Source organism: Triticum dicoccoides, chromosome 6A (assembly GCF_002162155.2).
Source record: "Triticum dicoccoides isolate Atlit2015 ecotype Zavitan chromosome 6A, WEW_v2.0, whole genome shotgun sequence".
Lineage (NCBI taxonomy): Eukaryota > Viridiplantae > Streptophyta > Magnoliopsida > Poales > Poaceae > Triticum > Triticum dicoccoides.
This window is the reverse complement of record NC_041390.1, coordinates 222430289-222445385: the sequence shown is the minus strand read 5'-3', so window position 1 is coordinate 222445385 and position 15097 is coordinate 222430289. Positions and strand designations below refer to the sequence as shown.

At 45.9% G+C, this 15097-nt stretch overlaps 1 protein-coding gene across 1 annotated transcript; it reads left to right on the top strand.

The window, feature by feature from the left end:
- Positions 1–8358: 8358 nt before the first annotated feature.
- Positions 8359–13598, top strand: LOC119316661 (beta-galactosidase 4). Its single transcript, XM_037591019.1, has 17 exons — positions 8359–8817; positions 8978–9073; positions 9172–9284; positions 9413–9479; positions 9632–9724; positions 9821–9964; positions 10100–10188; positions 10300–10405; positions 10496–10583; positions 11223–11341; positions 11433–11597; positions 11684–11853; positions 11955–12061; positions 12153–12262; positions 12348–12560; positions 12671–12876; positions 12988–13598. The coding sequence occupies exons 1-17, from the start codon at positions 8641–8643 to the stop codon at positions 13097–13099; spliced, it is 2175 nt and encodes a 724-aa protein (XP_037446916.1). The 5' UTR covers positions 8359–8640; the 3' UTR covers positions 13100–13598.
- The last annotated feature ends 1499 nt before the right edge of the window (positions 13599–15097 follow it).

Sequence of the window (15097 nt, the reverse complement as noted above, 5' to 3'; positions counted from 1 at the left end):
TTTCTCTTTACTAATTAACCTTCTTGTGTTTCCAAGGTCCTGCGAACATTCCACCACCTATACTTGAAAATTTTATTCACGAGCATGAGGACGAGCAGGACCCATATACTCAGTGGCTCCTGGCAACTTATTCCGATGGATCACCTCTTCTTGTCTGTATACGGGGCACTGCTAATCTTACTAAGGAAGCAGGTGTTGTCTCGTATGGTCGCAATCTCCGGACCTATTCCAACATCCGTTGCAGGGTATTCCGGATGGATACTAGTGTACTAGCGCCAACACCTTCTCCCTGGTTCAATATTGAAAGTCTTGGAGGAAACTCGCTCTTCCTTGGACAAAACAATCCAATGATGGTGGAAGGCGATCCAGCTGCTGTTGACACAGCGTTACTACCATTTATGAGAAGCAATTGTATCTATACCTCGGACATTACTATGCTTCCCTACCATCCCAATATGGGTCCTGACATAGGCTGCTTCAGCCTCGATGATCAGTCCTGCGTTGGTCTCGAGATTGACAGTAGCTGGCCCTTCCCAGAGAATCACTTCTGGTTCAAAGCAAGTGTTTCCAATGCCGACGAGTGGTTGAGCTGAAGTTCATTTCATCGCTTTGTTATTTGTTGTGTGAGAAAAACTCTGCTAGAATGTTTTGTTGGAAATGATCTATAATCCAATGTGTATCCTCATTGTCGTTGTGGGTTGATGACTTGTTGTATGTAATCAATGGTACATTTGCATACGCGTCCATGAACTCACGCCTGCTAGTGGTGTCCATATGGACAGTGCTAGTGATTTTAGTTGCAAAAATTAGATAGTGCTAGTGATTTGTAACTACATATTTTGACAAATCACAGTGTTACAAGGTTGACAAATGGCAATGTTACTAGATAAACAAATGCCAATCTTTCTAGTTTGAGAAATGGCAACATACCCAAAATGACAGATATGCAAATCTTACCCAATTGTTTGTACGTGGTTGCACACGGGTCATGCAAAACAACCGTTTGCGTTGAAGGGATGCAGAAATCCTGCTCGCCACATTTTCCCTTGGCTTCCTCGGGAAGCTGTCGGTTTGCATACGGGTGTTCTAACTAAAACGTTGCGATGAGTGTTTTATATTTAAAAACCATTGAAGTTTTTTAAAATAAAATGATTTGATAAGTCCGTACATTAAGAGAGAAAAATGCAAGTTCGTTCAAACCATATCTTTCATTCAGTCACACTGCGAATTTATATTCATATGATCGAGAATTCGAGATACAGTATTAAACCCCAAAAAAACTATTTCCGGCGGCGGCGGAGGCGGCGTGCCGTGCCGTCGTTGTCGTCCTCCGGGACGCTGTTGTTGAAGTTTTCAAGGCAGCAGAAAATGTTCTTCACTTGTAAATCAAACATCATGTCGTCGCGCGATCAACGGGTGGGGCGCGGAGGACGGCAACTGGCTCTGCTGAGAGGTAGCGGTCGATTGTAGCGTCCCATGCCACTGAGGGGGGGGGGGGCGCACGGGCACGGGCGCGGCGGGTGCACCCAAATGCACGGGGACCGACGCCGCGGTGGGTGGAGGGGCGTGCACGGGCGCGGCGGGTGCAGCGAAACGCACGGGGGCCGGCGCCACAGTGGGTGGAGGGGCGCGCACGAGCACGAGCACTGGCATGTACACAAGCTCGGGCGGGTCCGCGAAAACCTCGCTGACGCCAGCGGCTTCCAGCTCTGCGATAGTGCTCGGCGACCAGCCCATCAATGCTACGGGGATGGTCGCTGGCGTGGGCGCGGGGATGGGAGCTGGGACGGGAGCGGGGGTAGCAACCGCCACGGCCAGCTCGTTCTGGGCCATGTCCATGAGGCCCCATTCCTCCTTATTTTCTATCTCCTTCGGCTCGGAGTCGACTTCAACAAACTTGAAGACCAGTGGCAGATGATCATTCTGCGCCATGGCGGTGGAGGTCTGCGGGGGTGAGGGGAATGGGAGGCGAACAGTAAGGCCGCCCGTATTAAACAGCGGCTCAGGCGCCATTAATGGAGAGGAAGGCGGGCGGCCATGGAAGTCAAAGGGCTCGCTTCCTAGTAATCCTGCGCAACGTACAGCTCGCACGCTTCCCGGTGAGCCTGCGCATTGGAGGACAGCTTACACGCCTCTCGGTGAGCATGCGCACCAGGACTACGCTCGCACGCCTCCCATTCAGTCAAGGTCAAGCAGCTGTCCGCACGGCATGTCCTACAACCATTAAAACCAAGACACGTGGCGTCACGTGAATAGTTAACAGAACGCGCATGATTTGAATTATACAAACGTTTGAGATATTAAAGTGGCAGCTATTTTTTCAAAATGCCTTTGTTGGCTGTTATTTTTCGAGTGCGCCTTCTCTCAAAATGGACACGAAAAATACCACATCATGTCGGGTGCCATTCCATGATAGCATGCCAAGTTTCATGAATTTCAGACGAGTTTTGGATTTACAAGAATTTAAAAACCAGGCATCTCAATGTTTTGCCGGTAATCAACGGTGCCCTGGTGTTTGAAATTCATTCCCATTTCTTGCATGGGACCTAAGCATGCACCCAAGGACACATATTTGATTTTTTAACCAATTTATATGCACTGGAGCATGTGCATGTAGTTCAAATTTGAATTATGCACACAAATGCATTGAAAACTCAGTTAATGCATAAAAATGTCCAAAAGAACCCCAAAAAATCACAAAAACTGACACAACACTCTTGTTGTTCTATGTTGACACGAGAAAATTTTTGGAAGCAATAAGAGGCAGTGGATATCGTTTTGTCCCCAAAGGTGGGACGTTCCCTACCGAAACCATGATGCTTGTTGTGAGAAACTCTGATTTGTGAGAAGCATATACCCAAACCTGCCCCAAACAGGATAATTTTTTTACCACGGCATGTTGATGCCGCTCCATGAAAGCATGCCAAGTTTCATGAATTTCAGACGAGTTTTGGATTTACTAGAATTTAAAAACGAGGCATCTCAATGTTTTGCCGGCAATCAACGGTGCCCTGGTGTTTGAAATTCATTCACATTTCTTGCATGGGACCTAAGCATGCACCCAAGGACACATATTTGATTTTTCAACCAATTTAAATGCACTGGAGCATGTGCATGTAGTTCAAATTTGAATTATGCACATAAATGCGTTGAAAACTCAGTTAATGCATAAAAATGTTCAAACGAACCCCGAAAAATCCCAAAAATTGACACAACACTATGTTGTTCTATGTTGACACGAGAATTTTTTTGAAAGCAATAAGAGGCAATGGATATCGTCTCATCCCCAAAGATGGGACGTTCCCTACTGAAACCATCATGCTTGTTGTGAGAAGCTCTGGTTTGTGAGAAGCATATACCCGAACCTGCCCCAAATGGGACAAATTTTTTAACACGACATGTTGATGCCGCTCCATGATAGCATGCCAAGTTTCATGAATTTCAGACGAGTTTTGGATTTACTAGAATTTAAAGACTAGGCATCTCAATGTTTTGCCGGCAATCAACAGTGCCCTGGTGTTTGAATTTCATTCCCATCCATTGTATGGAACCTAGCAATTCACCCAAGGATACATATTAGATTTTTCAACCAATGTTAGTGCATTGGAGCATGTGCATGTAGTTCAAATTTGAATTATGCACATAAATGCATTGAAAACTCAGTTAATGCATAAAAATGTCCAAATGAACCCCGAAAAATCCCAAAAATTGACACAACACTCCTGTTGTTCTATGTTGACACGAGAATTTTTTTGAAAGCAATAAGAGGCAATGGATATCGTTTCGTCCCCAAAGGTGGGACGTTCCCTACCGAAACCATCATGCTTGTTATGAGAAACTCTGATTTGTGAGAAGCATATACCCGAACCTGCCCCAAATGGGACAATTTTTTTAACACGGCATGTTGATGCTGCTCCATGATAGCATGCCAAGTTTCATGATTTTCATACGAGTTTTGGATTTACTAGAATTTAAAAACCAGGCATCTCAACGTTTTGCCGACAATCAACAGTTCCCTGGTGTTTGAATTTCATTCCCATCTCTTGCATGGGACCTAGAAATTCACCCAAGGACACACATGTGATTTTTCAACCAACCTTAGTGCGTTGGAGCATGTGCTTGTAGTTCAAATTTGAATTATGCACATAAAATGCCTAGAAAACCCAGTTAATGCATAAAAAGGGCCAACGAACCCCAAAAATTTCAAGATTGAACACAACACTCATGTTGTTCTATGTTGTCACTATAAATTTTTTGAAAGCAATAAGAGGCAACGGATATCATCCCGTCCCCAAAGGTGGTACGTTCCCTATCGAAACCATCATGCTTGTTGTGAGAAGCTCTGGTTTGTGAGAAGCTTATACCCGAACCTGCCGCAAATAGGACAAAAATTTTACCACGACATGTTTGATGCCACTCCATGATAGCATGCCAAGTTTCATGAATTTCATACGAGTTTTGGATTTACTAGAATTTAAAAACTAGGCATCTCAACGTTTTGCCGGCAATCAACAGTGCCCTGGTGTTTGAATTTCATTTCCATCTCTTGCATGGGACCTAGAAATTCACCCAAGGACACATTGTTCGACCCTTTTTGCATACGGGGAAATGAGTTGTCCATGAATATCAATCAAATCAAGAAACTCAGAAAGATTTTTAGGATAAAGAAATTAGCAACGAAAAACAACAAGATATTTGTTTGCACAATGAAGAAGACATCAGTTCACTACAAGATGGTACTAACTATTATAACTTGTCTTTTCTTATTCCTTTGCCCCATTTTCAATATAGAGAATATATTTATGCACGTCCTTGTTTTCAGGCTTTTCCAAAGCAGTTCACTAATGATTACCTCTCAACCCACCTCTATGGTCAGGAGGCGAGGAAGGTTTTCATACAACACCTACGGTTCAATATTGAAGTGTTTCTGAAGAGGACGAAGGACGGCATCCACAGGCACTGGCCTAAAATTGCAAAGACTTTCAACATGAATAAAGGCTCAATATTCGCCTTCCGCTTCAGCAGTTTTCTAGATGAGATGCATCTGTCTATATACCGTCTATGATGCTAATTTCGAAAGGTTCTACTTGTTGCGTGTGAAACTTGGTGCTGGTGCAGTTGTGTAATGGGGTAGCTAAGTGATGAAGCTATATCATGTTGTACTCTAATGTATTTCAATTATGAAATCTTAATATGGAGATGAAATACATTATGTGCTTAATATGAATACCAATTAGATTAATAAATGGATTACTAATAATATGGCAATTAGCCTGCTAATTGGGTTTTGCTATTGTAAACGGTTATTGAAAAAATACCGTGGGCGATGACCTAACGCAACGCACACAGTTTCTAGGAATAAACCGTATTGGGTCAATGAACAATCACACACGACTTTCTCTTGAAAACTGTTTGCGTTAGACCACCTTGCGCAAACATTTACCACATAAAAACTATATGTGATGGACAATCTTTGTCACACAGTTTTTTCTACGGACCGTGTGTGGTACATTCAATAACGCAAACGATTTAACGGAAAAAATTGTGTGTGATGTACCTGTGAACGGAAACGTTTTCCTTGGAGCGACTGTGTGGGATGTACATACGAACGTAAACGTTTAGCGGGGACTGACTGTGTGGGATGTACTTGCGACCGGAAATAATTTTGCCATATAATTGTATTTTTTAGCTCTACTGTACGTATTTTCATATTTGAGCGCTCGCCGATCGCAAACGACCTCATTTTGCAGAGCGTGTGTGCCAGGAGGGCATATCCCCGATGGTTTTTGGGTCGTGTAGGAAGGACCCTCCTATTACCCACACTCACTTGGTGACGGTTCCAAATACCGTCATGGAAAGGGGTTAAAAACCATTTGTTTAGGACCAACGCGTACCAGTGTAAGTTAACCAAAACATTCTCGTTACTTTGTTCTAAACAACTAAGTTCCTTATGGTTCACATTTCTCTCTGTGTTGCTCGAGGACAATCAATTTAAGCTTGGGAAAGTTGGTGAGCGATATTTTTACACTCATTCACCCTTTGTTTAAACCGAAATATTTTATTAAAACTGAGATATTCGCTTCGATATTGCTAATAATGACTAATGAATGCAAATGATTTGACAAATCCTCTCTTTGATGTGTTTCCATAGAAAATGGGCTACAAATGGAAGAAATCATGTGAGAACAAGGGAAGGAGTGGAATAGGGGATAAAAGAAATCATCAGGAGGCGCACGAAGCCAATGCAAAAGACGACGTTTCATACGACTGCAAGTACTCACACGAGCGATCGTATGATGTGGATACCGAGGTTCCTTTTGTCCACCTGAACAACTTTTATAATGGGGACCACGTCAAAATGTCAACAAAACATCGTCGAGCGAAGTCAGAACAAAACCATCTTCATCCCTTCTCATCAACCCTAGCCGCCGCCATTTCCATCTCCATAGTCGCCGTCACGACCATATTCCATCTTCCTCTAGTTCATGCATGCAATCGTGAATCACACAAGGCAGCCATTGTAAGATATATTTTCAATCAATCAATCTTCAAGATGTGTTCTTCTTGCGATCTGATCTTCATGTGTGAGTAGTTCGGCAAGGTATGGGTTGAGGCATAGGTCTGGCAACCCTCTGTATTTGTTGTGGGGGATCAACGGAAGGACTTTGAATTAACGTACGTATGTGTGAAATAATTTTTTTTCATAGATGTGTCTTGTCTTGTCCGTGATTTTCATCCCTGCAAGTACCCAGGATCATGGAGATCGAGCCACGAAGAGGCAAAGGGCAAGTGTTATTCTAAACACTAGTGCCAGAAGGGTTAGTACGCTAATACAGATCCAATCCTTGGGGATTCAAGAAGTTTAGTCATTAAACACCCAAAACTCTTGTCTGATTATTATAATCTTAATTATCGAGATAACCCCGCGCGACGGATAAGGCCTGCAGTAGGACAACTGATTCTTGATGCAGGGCTCATGCCGGTCAAAATGTTATTTGGACACACCCCCACTTCGGTTCGTAACAAGCACCTCTCTATTGGTGACTTTCAACGCACAAATTAAGATCATGTTTGGTCCCAACACAAATACATGGTTGTAAGCATTAAGACCTTCTATCCATACCTCCTTTTGTTATAAGTGTTAAATCACAATTTGCTTGATTGATTCAGTCAAAAGCTGGAATTAATCCTTTAACGAAAGGTTGCTAGAAACCACTGCTTCAAGAGAACCTTCCTCTGTAATACTTTTTGTTCCTTTACCAGATCACTAAAAGGAGGTATCAGTGGCCATCTCTGGCATGTGTTTGCTCCAGTGTGTGTGTGTGTCTATCTATCTATCTATCTATATATATATCAAGCAAGTTTCCTCCAATTTTGAATTTTTTTATTTATGCATAAAAAACAACACCAAGATAGTTCGACTGAAAACAACGTTAGTCTAGATTAGTTCCATTCAAATCATACAAATTAGAGTCCAAAATAAAAGCAAAAGTGTTTGGAAAAATAGATACGTTGGATACGTATCACCTCCCGAAACAAGAGGCAGAACATGATGCCAACTTTCTTGAGATCCATAGACAACTTTAAGATCAACAGATGCACATGCAACTTCTGAACGATATCATGAAGCATATGTGGACTCACTTTAAAAATCAATGAACTATGTATATTATGTTACAGTTAAGCATTATGAACAAATTTTGTGTTTGAACTATGTACTTTTATGTGTGAATAATTTTTATTTGTATATGCTATTCATTATTTGTATGTAATGATCGACATGTACATGTTTGTATGGATTAGAGAATATTTTAATTGTGGTTTGAGGGGCAGGCTGGTGCTATCCACGGACATTTTCGGACGCCTCTACGGACATATAGTGCCCAGATTTCCCCGGTCCTATGATAGATGCTCTAAACTAGAGAAGAGAGTCTTAAAATGTTCAAAAAAAAATTCCAAAAGTACACGAATGCATACCATATTTTTATAGAAGACATAATTTCAAATACAAAAAGACCACAGCTTGTTGCAGACAACGAGCCTAGTGTAGACCCCGAAGACACCCACTCCGATTGAAAGACGACACCACTTCCGACAACCCAACTACAAAGCAAAGCAAAAAAGAGGGTGTCCAAAATTGAGCATTTTACGCGGTATTGATTTCCAAAATCCAAACCGGGATTTGCCCCTCCCACACCGCTGAGTGGAGTGAGCTCACACGCACCAATCCCCCATCCTCCCGTTCACCTCTTGTGACTACTTCCATGGAACCTCGCGCGCACGGCGTCCCCTCCCTCTGCTCTGCTCTCCACTGACTCGCTCCCGTGCACAGTTACGCGGTGGCCATCCAAAAGGCCGGGGCGGCAAAAGCAAAAACATCAATGAAGGCGTAAGAAACAGTTAAAAAAGCGACGCAAAGCAGAGGTTTTGTACTGCGCCATTGCCAGTTGCCATTTGCCACCCTCGCTCGATTAATTCTCCCTCCAGTCCCCCACGCCTCTTCCCATTGCCACCGCCGCTCCGCTCCAAGAAGCGCACTTCACTCGCTTCCCCCAAAGCCAGCAACTGAGCCGCCGCACGCAAAGAAAGGGAGGCTGCCGGAGCGGAGAGGCGCGTGCGTGGCCCCAACCAAGGCTGGCCATGGTGCCGCCCCTCGTCGCCGGCGGCGGCCTGCTGCTCGCCGCCTTCGTGGCATTCTCCCTCGCGGCCTCCTCGGCCAATGCCGCCGTCTCCTACGACCACCGCTCCCTCCTCATCAACGGCCGGCGCCGCATCCTCATCTCCGGCTCCATCCACTACCCGAGAAGCACACCAGAGGTACGCCGCCCGTAAGCACACCCCCGCCCCCGCCGCCGGACACCCACGGTGGCCGGCGCGCCGCCTATCGCTTCCCGCGCCCAAATGCACCCTCCCGGTGCCGACTTAGCTCTGATTTTTCTTTGTGTCGTTTGCCCCGTGACCCGCGCGCGCTCTGCAGATGTGGCCGGGGCTCATCCAGAAGGCCAAGGACGGCGGCCTCGACGTCATCCAGACCTACGTCTTCTGGAACGGCCACGAGCCGGTGAAGGGCCAGGTATTATTGGAGTACTCGCCTCGCCTGCGTTTGCTCTGCATTTCTTGCTGCCGCCGCTGCGAGTTCATGGCTGACGGGTTTTTGGATGAACCGCGCAGTACTACTTCAGCGACCGGTACGACCTGGTCCGGTTCGTGAAGCTGGCGAAGCAGGCCGGCCTCTACGTCCACCTCCGCATCGGCCCCTACGTCTGCGCCGAGTGGAACTTTGGGTACTAAACTAAACTAAACACACATAATCCAATCCTCCTATTACATTTTTTGGCAGCTTTTAGTTGCATATATGCTCCTACTCCTACTGTATATGCTAACCAAGTCTTGTTTGTTGTGCTTGTTGCAGTGGCTTTCCTGTTTGGCTCAAGTATGTGCCCGGCATCAGCTTCAGGACAGACAATGGCCCGTTCAAGGTGACGTCTCACTCTCACCGGACCAAAACCTTTTGATCCCGCCCATCATTCACAACATCGTGTCTAGTTTCATCTCAAAGCATGAACAATTTGTGTCTAATTTGTTCTACCAGAAATTGTGCCTAATTGTGTGATGTTTTGGGTCATTGTAGGCAGAGATGCAGAGGTTCGTTGAGAAGATTGTGTCCATGATGAAATCCGAGAGGCTGTTCGAATGGCAAGGCGGTCCGATCATCATGTCTCAGGTTGGAAGTCGGGGACTCTCCATCAGTGGCATTGCCATTTGCAGTGCAGATAAGAAGTGGACTAGTGATTGATAGTCTCTCTGGCCAATTGTGCAGGTGGAGAACGAGTTTGGGCCGATGGAGTCTGTCGGGGGCAGCGGCGCCAAGCCGTATGCGAACTGGGCTGCCAAGATGGCTGTCGCGACCAACACCGGCGTGCCATGGGTGATGTGCAAACAAGAAGACGCCCCAGACCCCGTGGTACACATATAAGGAGTAGTAGTAGTACTTGTAGAGTAACCTTTGTTGGTGGTGTGGCTGGTGTTGAATAAATGTGTTGATAATTATATGCTGACCACTTTTCCAATTAATTCTCACCTTTCTGGATCATGGCAGATTAACACTTGCAATGGCTTTTACTGTGATTACTTCACCCCAAACAAGAAGAACAAGCCGACCATGTGGACCGAGGCCTGGACCGGGTGGTACGTTTCCTCGATCATACTTGTTCATACCAATCCAAATGCAATATTCATATTATTCATATTTCAAACACTGAGAGCGATCAATACAATTCATATTTTATTTTGTCCTAGGTTTACGTCGTTCGGAGGGGCGGTCCCTCACCGGCCGGTGGAGGACATGGCCTTTGCGGTGGCCAGGTTCATACAGAAGGGTGGCTCCTTCGTCAACTACTACATGGTGAGTAGAGTAGGGGATCATGGTCACGACTGCCATGGCATTGCAGTGAATGCTTCTACTTGCTCTGACCATTTACATGTTACGGTGCAGTACCACGGAGGAACCAACTTTGGACGTACCGCGGGCGGTCCCTTCATCGCAACCAGCTACGATTACGACGCCCCGATCGACGAATATGGTATGCGGTGACTGCTGTATTTGCAAAGAGAGCCTTGGCTCAGTGGTTGGGCATGCGGTTGTGCAGCCTAACGACCCGAGTTCAATTCCTAGAATTGACAGGTGATGCACAGGGGTTTTCCCCCGTTTATTGAGGATCAAGTTTGGTGTGTGGTGAAACCACTCATCAAGAAATATCTTGATACTCAATTAAAAATATCTGAGGACCATGTTTATCTTGGTACTCATACTAAAATGGCCGTATGCATCCCTAGTTGGTGCAGAGGCCGGGAAGTGAAATTCTCTCCCATTTTTAAATCGGTTTGGATGGCGATCATGTAATAGGATAGGCAATTAGTTTACCTATCTCTTTTTCAGCCAGCCGGTTTTTATATGGCTAGTCTGTGTTTCTAGCCCATGTTGGCTCTGTGTGAGCTTTGTTCACTTTTCAGTAGGAGACTTTGAGACCTTGTTGGAACTTATTTGGTTTAATAAGATGGCCGTATGCATCGATCTGATGCAGAGGCTGGGGTATCCCCCCTTTTCGAAAAAAAAAGGAATTCCTGCTGGCCTTTTGGAGCTTTACCATGTTCCCTTTTTTATCATCTTGATTGGCATAGCTTGTGGGAACGCCTAACAAATTTTCACATGTATATCTCAGGTTTGCTTAGGCAGCCGAAATGGGGTCACTTGAGGGACCTGCACAAAGCCATCAAGCAGGCTGAGCCTGTACTGGTCTCTGGTGATCCGACTGTCCAGTCGCTAGGGAACTACGAGAAGGTTAAAATCCCTATGCAACATGAACAATCTGGCAACATTCTCGGAATGCAAAATTTACTAAACATATTCGGTGACTACTATTGTCCTTCAGGCATACGTCTTCAAGTCGAAGAATGGAGCTTGCGCCGCGTTCCTGTCAAATTACCACATGAATGCTGCAGTGAAAGTCAGGTTCAATGGGAGACACTATGACCTCCCTGCTTGGTCCATCAGCATTCTGCCGGACTGCAAAACAGCGGTTTTCAACACCGCGACGGTGAGTGGAACCCTGAAGCGTAAACCTCTCTGTGAACTAGGCAAGAGGAGCGTATCATCTAACAAGCAATTGTTGTAACCGTGCAGGTGAAGGAGCCAACACTGCTGCCAAAAATGCATCCGGTGGTGCGGTTCGCTTGGCAGTCGTATAGCGAGGACACAAACTCACTCGACGGCAGCGCCTTCACGAAGAATGGCCTGGTTGAGCAGCTGAGCATGACATGGGACAAGTCAGACTACCTGTGGTACACCACATAGTGAGTGACTGACCGACCTTGATAGTCGACATGGGCGATTTCGACTAATCATATCTGAACCCTTGAACATTCCTCAAACTCTGGTTTTACATTTGTCGCAGCGTCAACATTGGTGCCAATGAGCTCGCAAAGAACGGCCAATGGCCTCAGCTCACCATCTACTCCGCTGGGCACTCGATGCAAGTCTTCGTCAACGGAAAATCATACGGTACCAACACTTTCATAGATCTATATTACATTGCACCATCACAGGAAGATACCAAATGTGATGACCTTGGATGATTGTGTTTGTGTTGCAGGTTCTGTTTATGGCGGTTACAACAACCCGAAGCTGACGTATGACGGGCATGTGAAGATGTGGCAAGGGAGCAACAAGATCTCCATCCTGAGTTCAGCAGTTGGCCTTCCTGTAAGCTGGCCACAGCTGAGTTTATTTATGCCCTTGGATTTGAAGCTGTTTGTAACACTGGTATATGGCGTTGCTGCACATGTAGAATGACGGGAACCATTTCGAGAGGTGGAATGTCGGCGTCCTCGGGCCGGTGACCGTCTCCGGGCTAAATTCGGGGAAGAGAGACCTGAGCCATCAGAAATGGACATATCAGGTTGGCCTGAAAGGCGAGTCGCTGGGGCTCCACACCGTCGCCGGAAGCTCCTCCGTGGAGTGGGGCGGTCCTGGTAACAAGCAGCCACTGACCTGGCACAAGGTCAGTGCTCGCAGCAACAATAATGCACCTTTGCAACATGAGTTATCAGGTTGTTTTCCTTCGTCTCGCCATTTCTGACGGCAGCTGTGGCTGTGTTGATGGTCTGGCAGGCCTTGTTCACCGCGCCGGTGGGGAGCGACCCGGTGGCGCTGGACATGGGGAGCATGGGGAAGGGGCAGATGTGGGTGAACGGCCACCACGTCGGCCGGTACTGGTCGTACAAGGCCCCCTCCGGCGGCTGCGGCCGGTGCAGCTACGCCGGGACGTACCGCCAGGACAAGTGCCGCTCCAACTGCGGCGAGCTCTCCCAGAGATGGTACTGTACTAAGCCCGGACAGCAATCACTCACCCCGTTTGCACGACTGGGTAACCTTTTTTCCCTTATTACGAGGGTGAGAAAATGAAAATAAAAATGGTGTGCGTGCAGGTACCACGTGCCGCGCTCGTGGCTGAAGCCGGGCGGCAACCTGCTGGTGGTGCTGGAGGAGTACGGCGGCGACCTCGCCGGCGTCGCCATGGCCACGAGAAGGACGACATGAGCTCACAAAGATACTACTAGTAGTAGTACCACCGCCCTGCTGATTGGTTCGTTTCATTTCTTGACGATACATACGTACCGTACCGCGATGGACGTGTCACGTGAGCTCGTCCACTTCGCGGTGTCTACACACAGGAACAAACAGTGCCAAGCTAGAGATTTTTTAGTAGAGGTGGAGAAGAGAGAGAGGGCCAGGGAGAGGGATGGTATTGATAGCGCAGAGCGGAAGGGGTGGTGGTTGGCCATCAGTGCGGCTGCGGCTGCAGGAAGGGGCATGTGCAGTGCGCCTGCAATCAATCAGCCAGCTTTCGATCAAGTTTTCTTCTTCACGTGACTCAGGGATACCCAGTAGTAGAGTATTGTGCATGAGGTATTCAATTGTTTGTTACCGCTCGTGACAACCTTTTTGTACCACACAACTTGTGTTGCAGGTGTGGCCAACATTTGTAGCCTGGTTTCCCGAAGGATAATAATAAGTAAACAACCCCAACATTTGTCCATGTCCAACATTTTGGAGTAATTTACTACGCGTTTCAGTTCAGGCTACGGACGAGCTGTCTCCTTATTTTCTAGTCTTAGAGATGATGAATGTGTTCCGACGCAGAGATATGATGATGCAGCTGTGAGCCTGTGGCACCAGTCGTCTGCATCGTCTCTCTACCCGATGCATGCATATCTGACACAGGTGGCATTTACTACTACTGGAAAAGTTGCCGCTGTGCGACGCACTGTTCCACGGCGCGTCAAACTGGACAGTCCCACAAAGCAAACCACGCAGCAGTGTTGAGCGAAATCTCGAATCCAAAGTGGCGCCAGGCTCGCTCGCGGTGTCCTCGATTTTTTGGCTCGCAGGATGCTGGAGTTCTCTTGGTTTGGCAAGGCCGCTCTTGACTCGGGTTAGTCCCCTCTGTTTGGCTGAGCATCTCTAGTCTCTCTGCTCGGACACTATGTTCACGTCTAATGACGGAGACAGGGGGACCAGCAGGAGCCCTGGCCCCTCTAACAACACTGGTTTAGGCCTAATATGCATGTAAATATATGATTTTTTGCTGTTAAAATAGTGTAATCTAGTGGGCTGGCCCTGCCCAACAAGGATTAACAACACTATGGCCCCTCTCACTCATTTTTTCTGGCTCCGCCACTTTTCACGTCTATCTGCGTTCGTGTCATGTGTTGTACCTTATGTACTTATTCTTCTTCTTCTGTCAGTGAATGATATACAAGCTTTGTGTATTCATGAAAAAAAAGTGACACCAATATTGAGCGCGAATCCGATGCATATGTGCTACCGTAAGCTTCACCCAGAAGCCTGGCCAAGGCTCATTTTGATCAAGTGGCCTTTCCCCGGCAATTTCCTATATCGAACAACTTTGTGATCGATGTGAACGTCTCTTTCTACTAAAGGTACATCGATGAAAGGTCTGAAATAAATCAAGTAAAATACAACCAATACAAAGTCCATGACTTTAACCCTGTGTGGGTTGCTTCCGCCACAAGGAACCTAACCTTATGAGCTAGGCTCAGTTCACCGCCGGGTTCGCATGTTGTTGTCTTATTTTTTTTCGTCTTTTCATTTCCTTTCCTTTTCCTTTTTCTTGTTTTTATATATTTTTGTCTTAAATTCATGATTCTTTTTTGAAATACTGGATTTTAATTTGAGATTTTTTAATATACCTGAATATTTTCAAATAGCATAATATTTTGAAGTTTATATTTTAAAAAACTAGGAAATTTTTATAAATAATAACATATTTAAAATTCATGAGTATTTTTATGTTTTTCTGTTAATTCACAACATTGTAGGAAAAAAAGACATTGATATTCGAATAAATTGGGATCGTGTAAAGTGAAGTCTCGACAGAATGGTCCACACGTTTTACATAAACAATGTAGCACTAATGTTCTAGAGTGTGCAGTCTTTTGAAAAAACGGCTAAATACCTAAAGAGACAAAAGTGAGGGTAACAAAAGTTCTGCTAGCAAATGTGTTTTCCTTTTTC

Bases quoted from the DNA above. Each gene is read 5' to 3' on its own strand.
- LOC119316661 (XM_037591019.1), top strand. From the start codon at position 8,641: ATGGTGCCGCCCCTCGTCGCCGGCGGCGGCCTGCTGCTCGCCGCCTTC. The intron at 10,584-11,222 runs GTATGCGGTGAC...TGTATATCTCAG, and splicing joins CGCCCCGATCGACGAATATG to GTTTGCTTAGGCAGCCGAAA. The intron at 11,342-11,432 runs GTTAAAATCCCT...ATTGTCCTTCAG, and splicing joins CGCTAGGGAACTACGAGAAG to GCATACGTCTTCAAGTCGAA.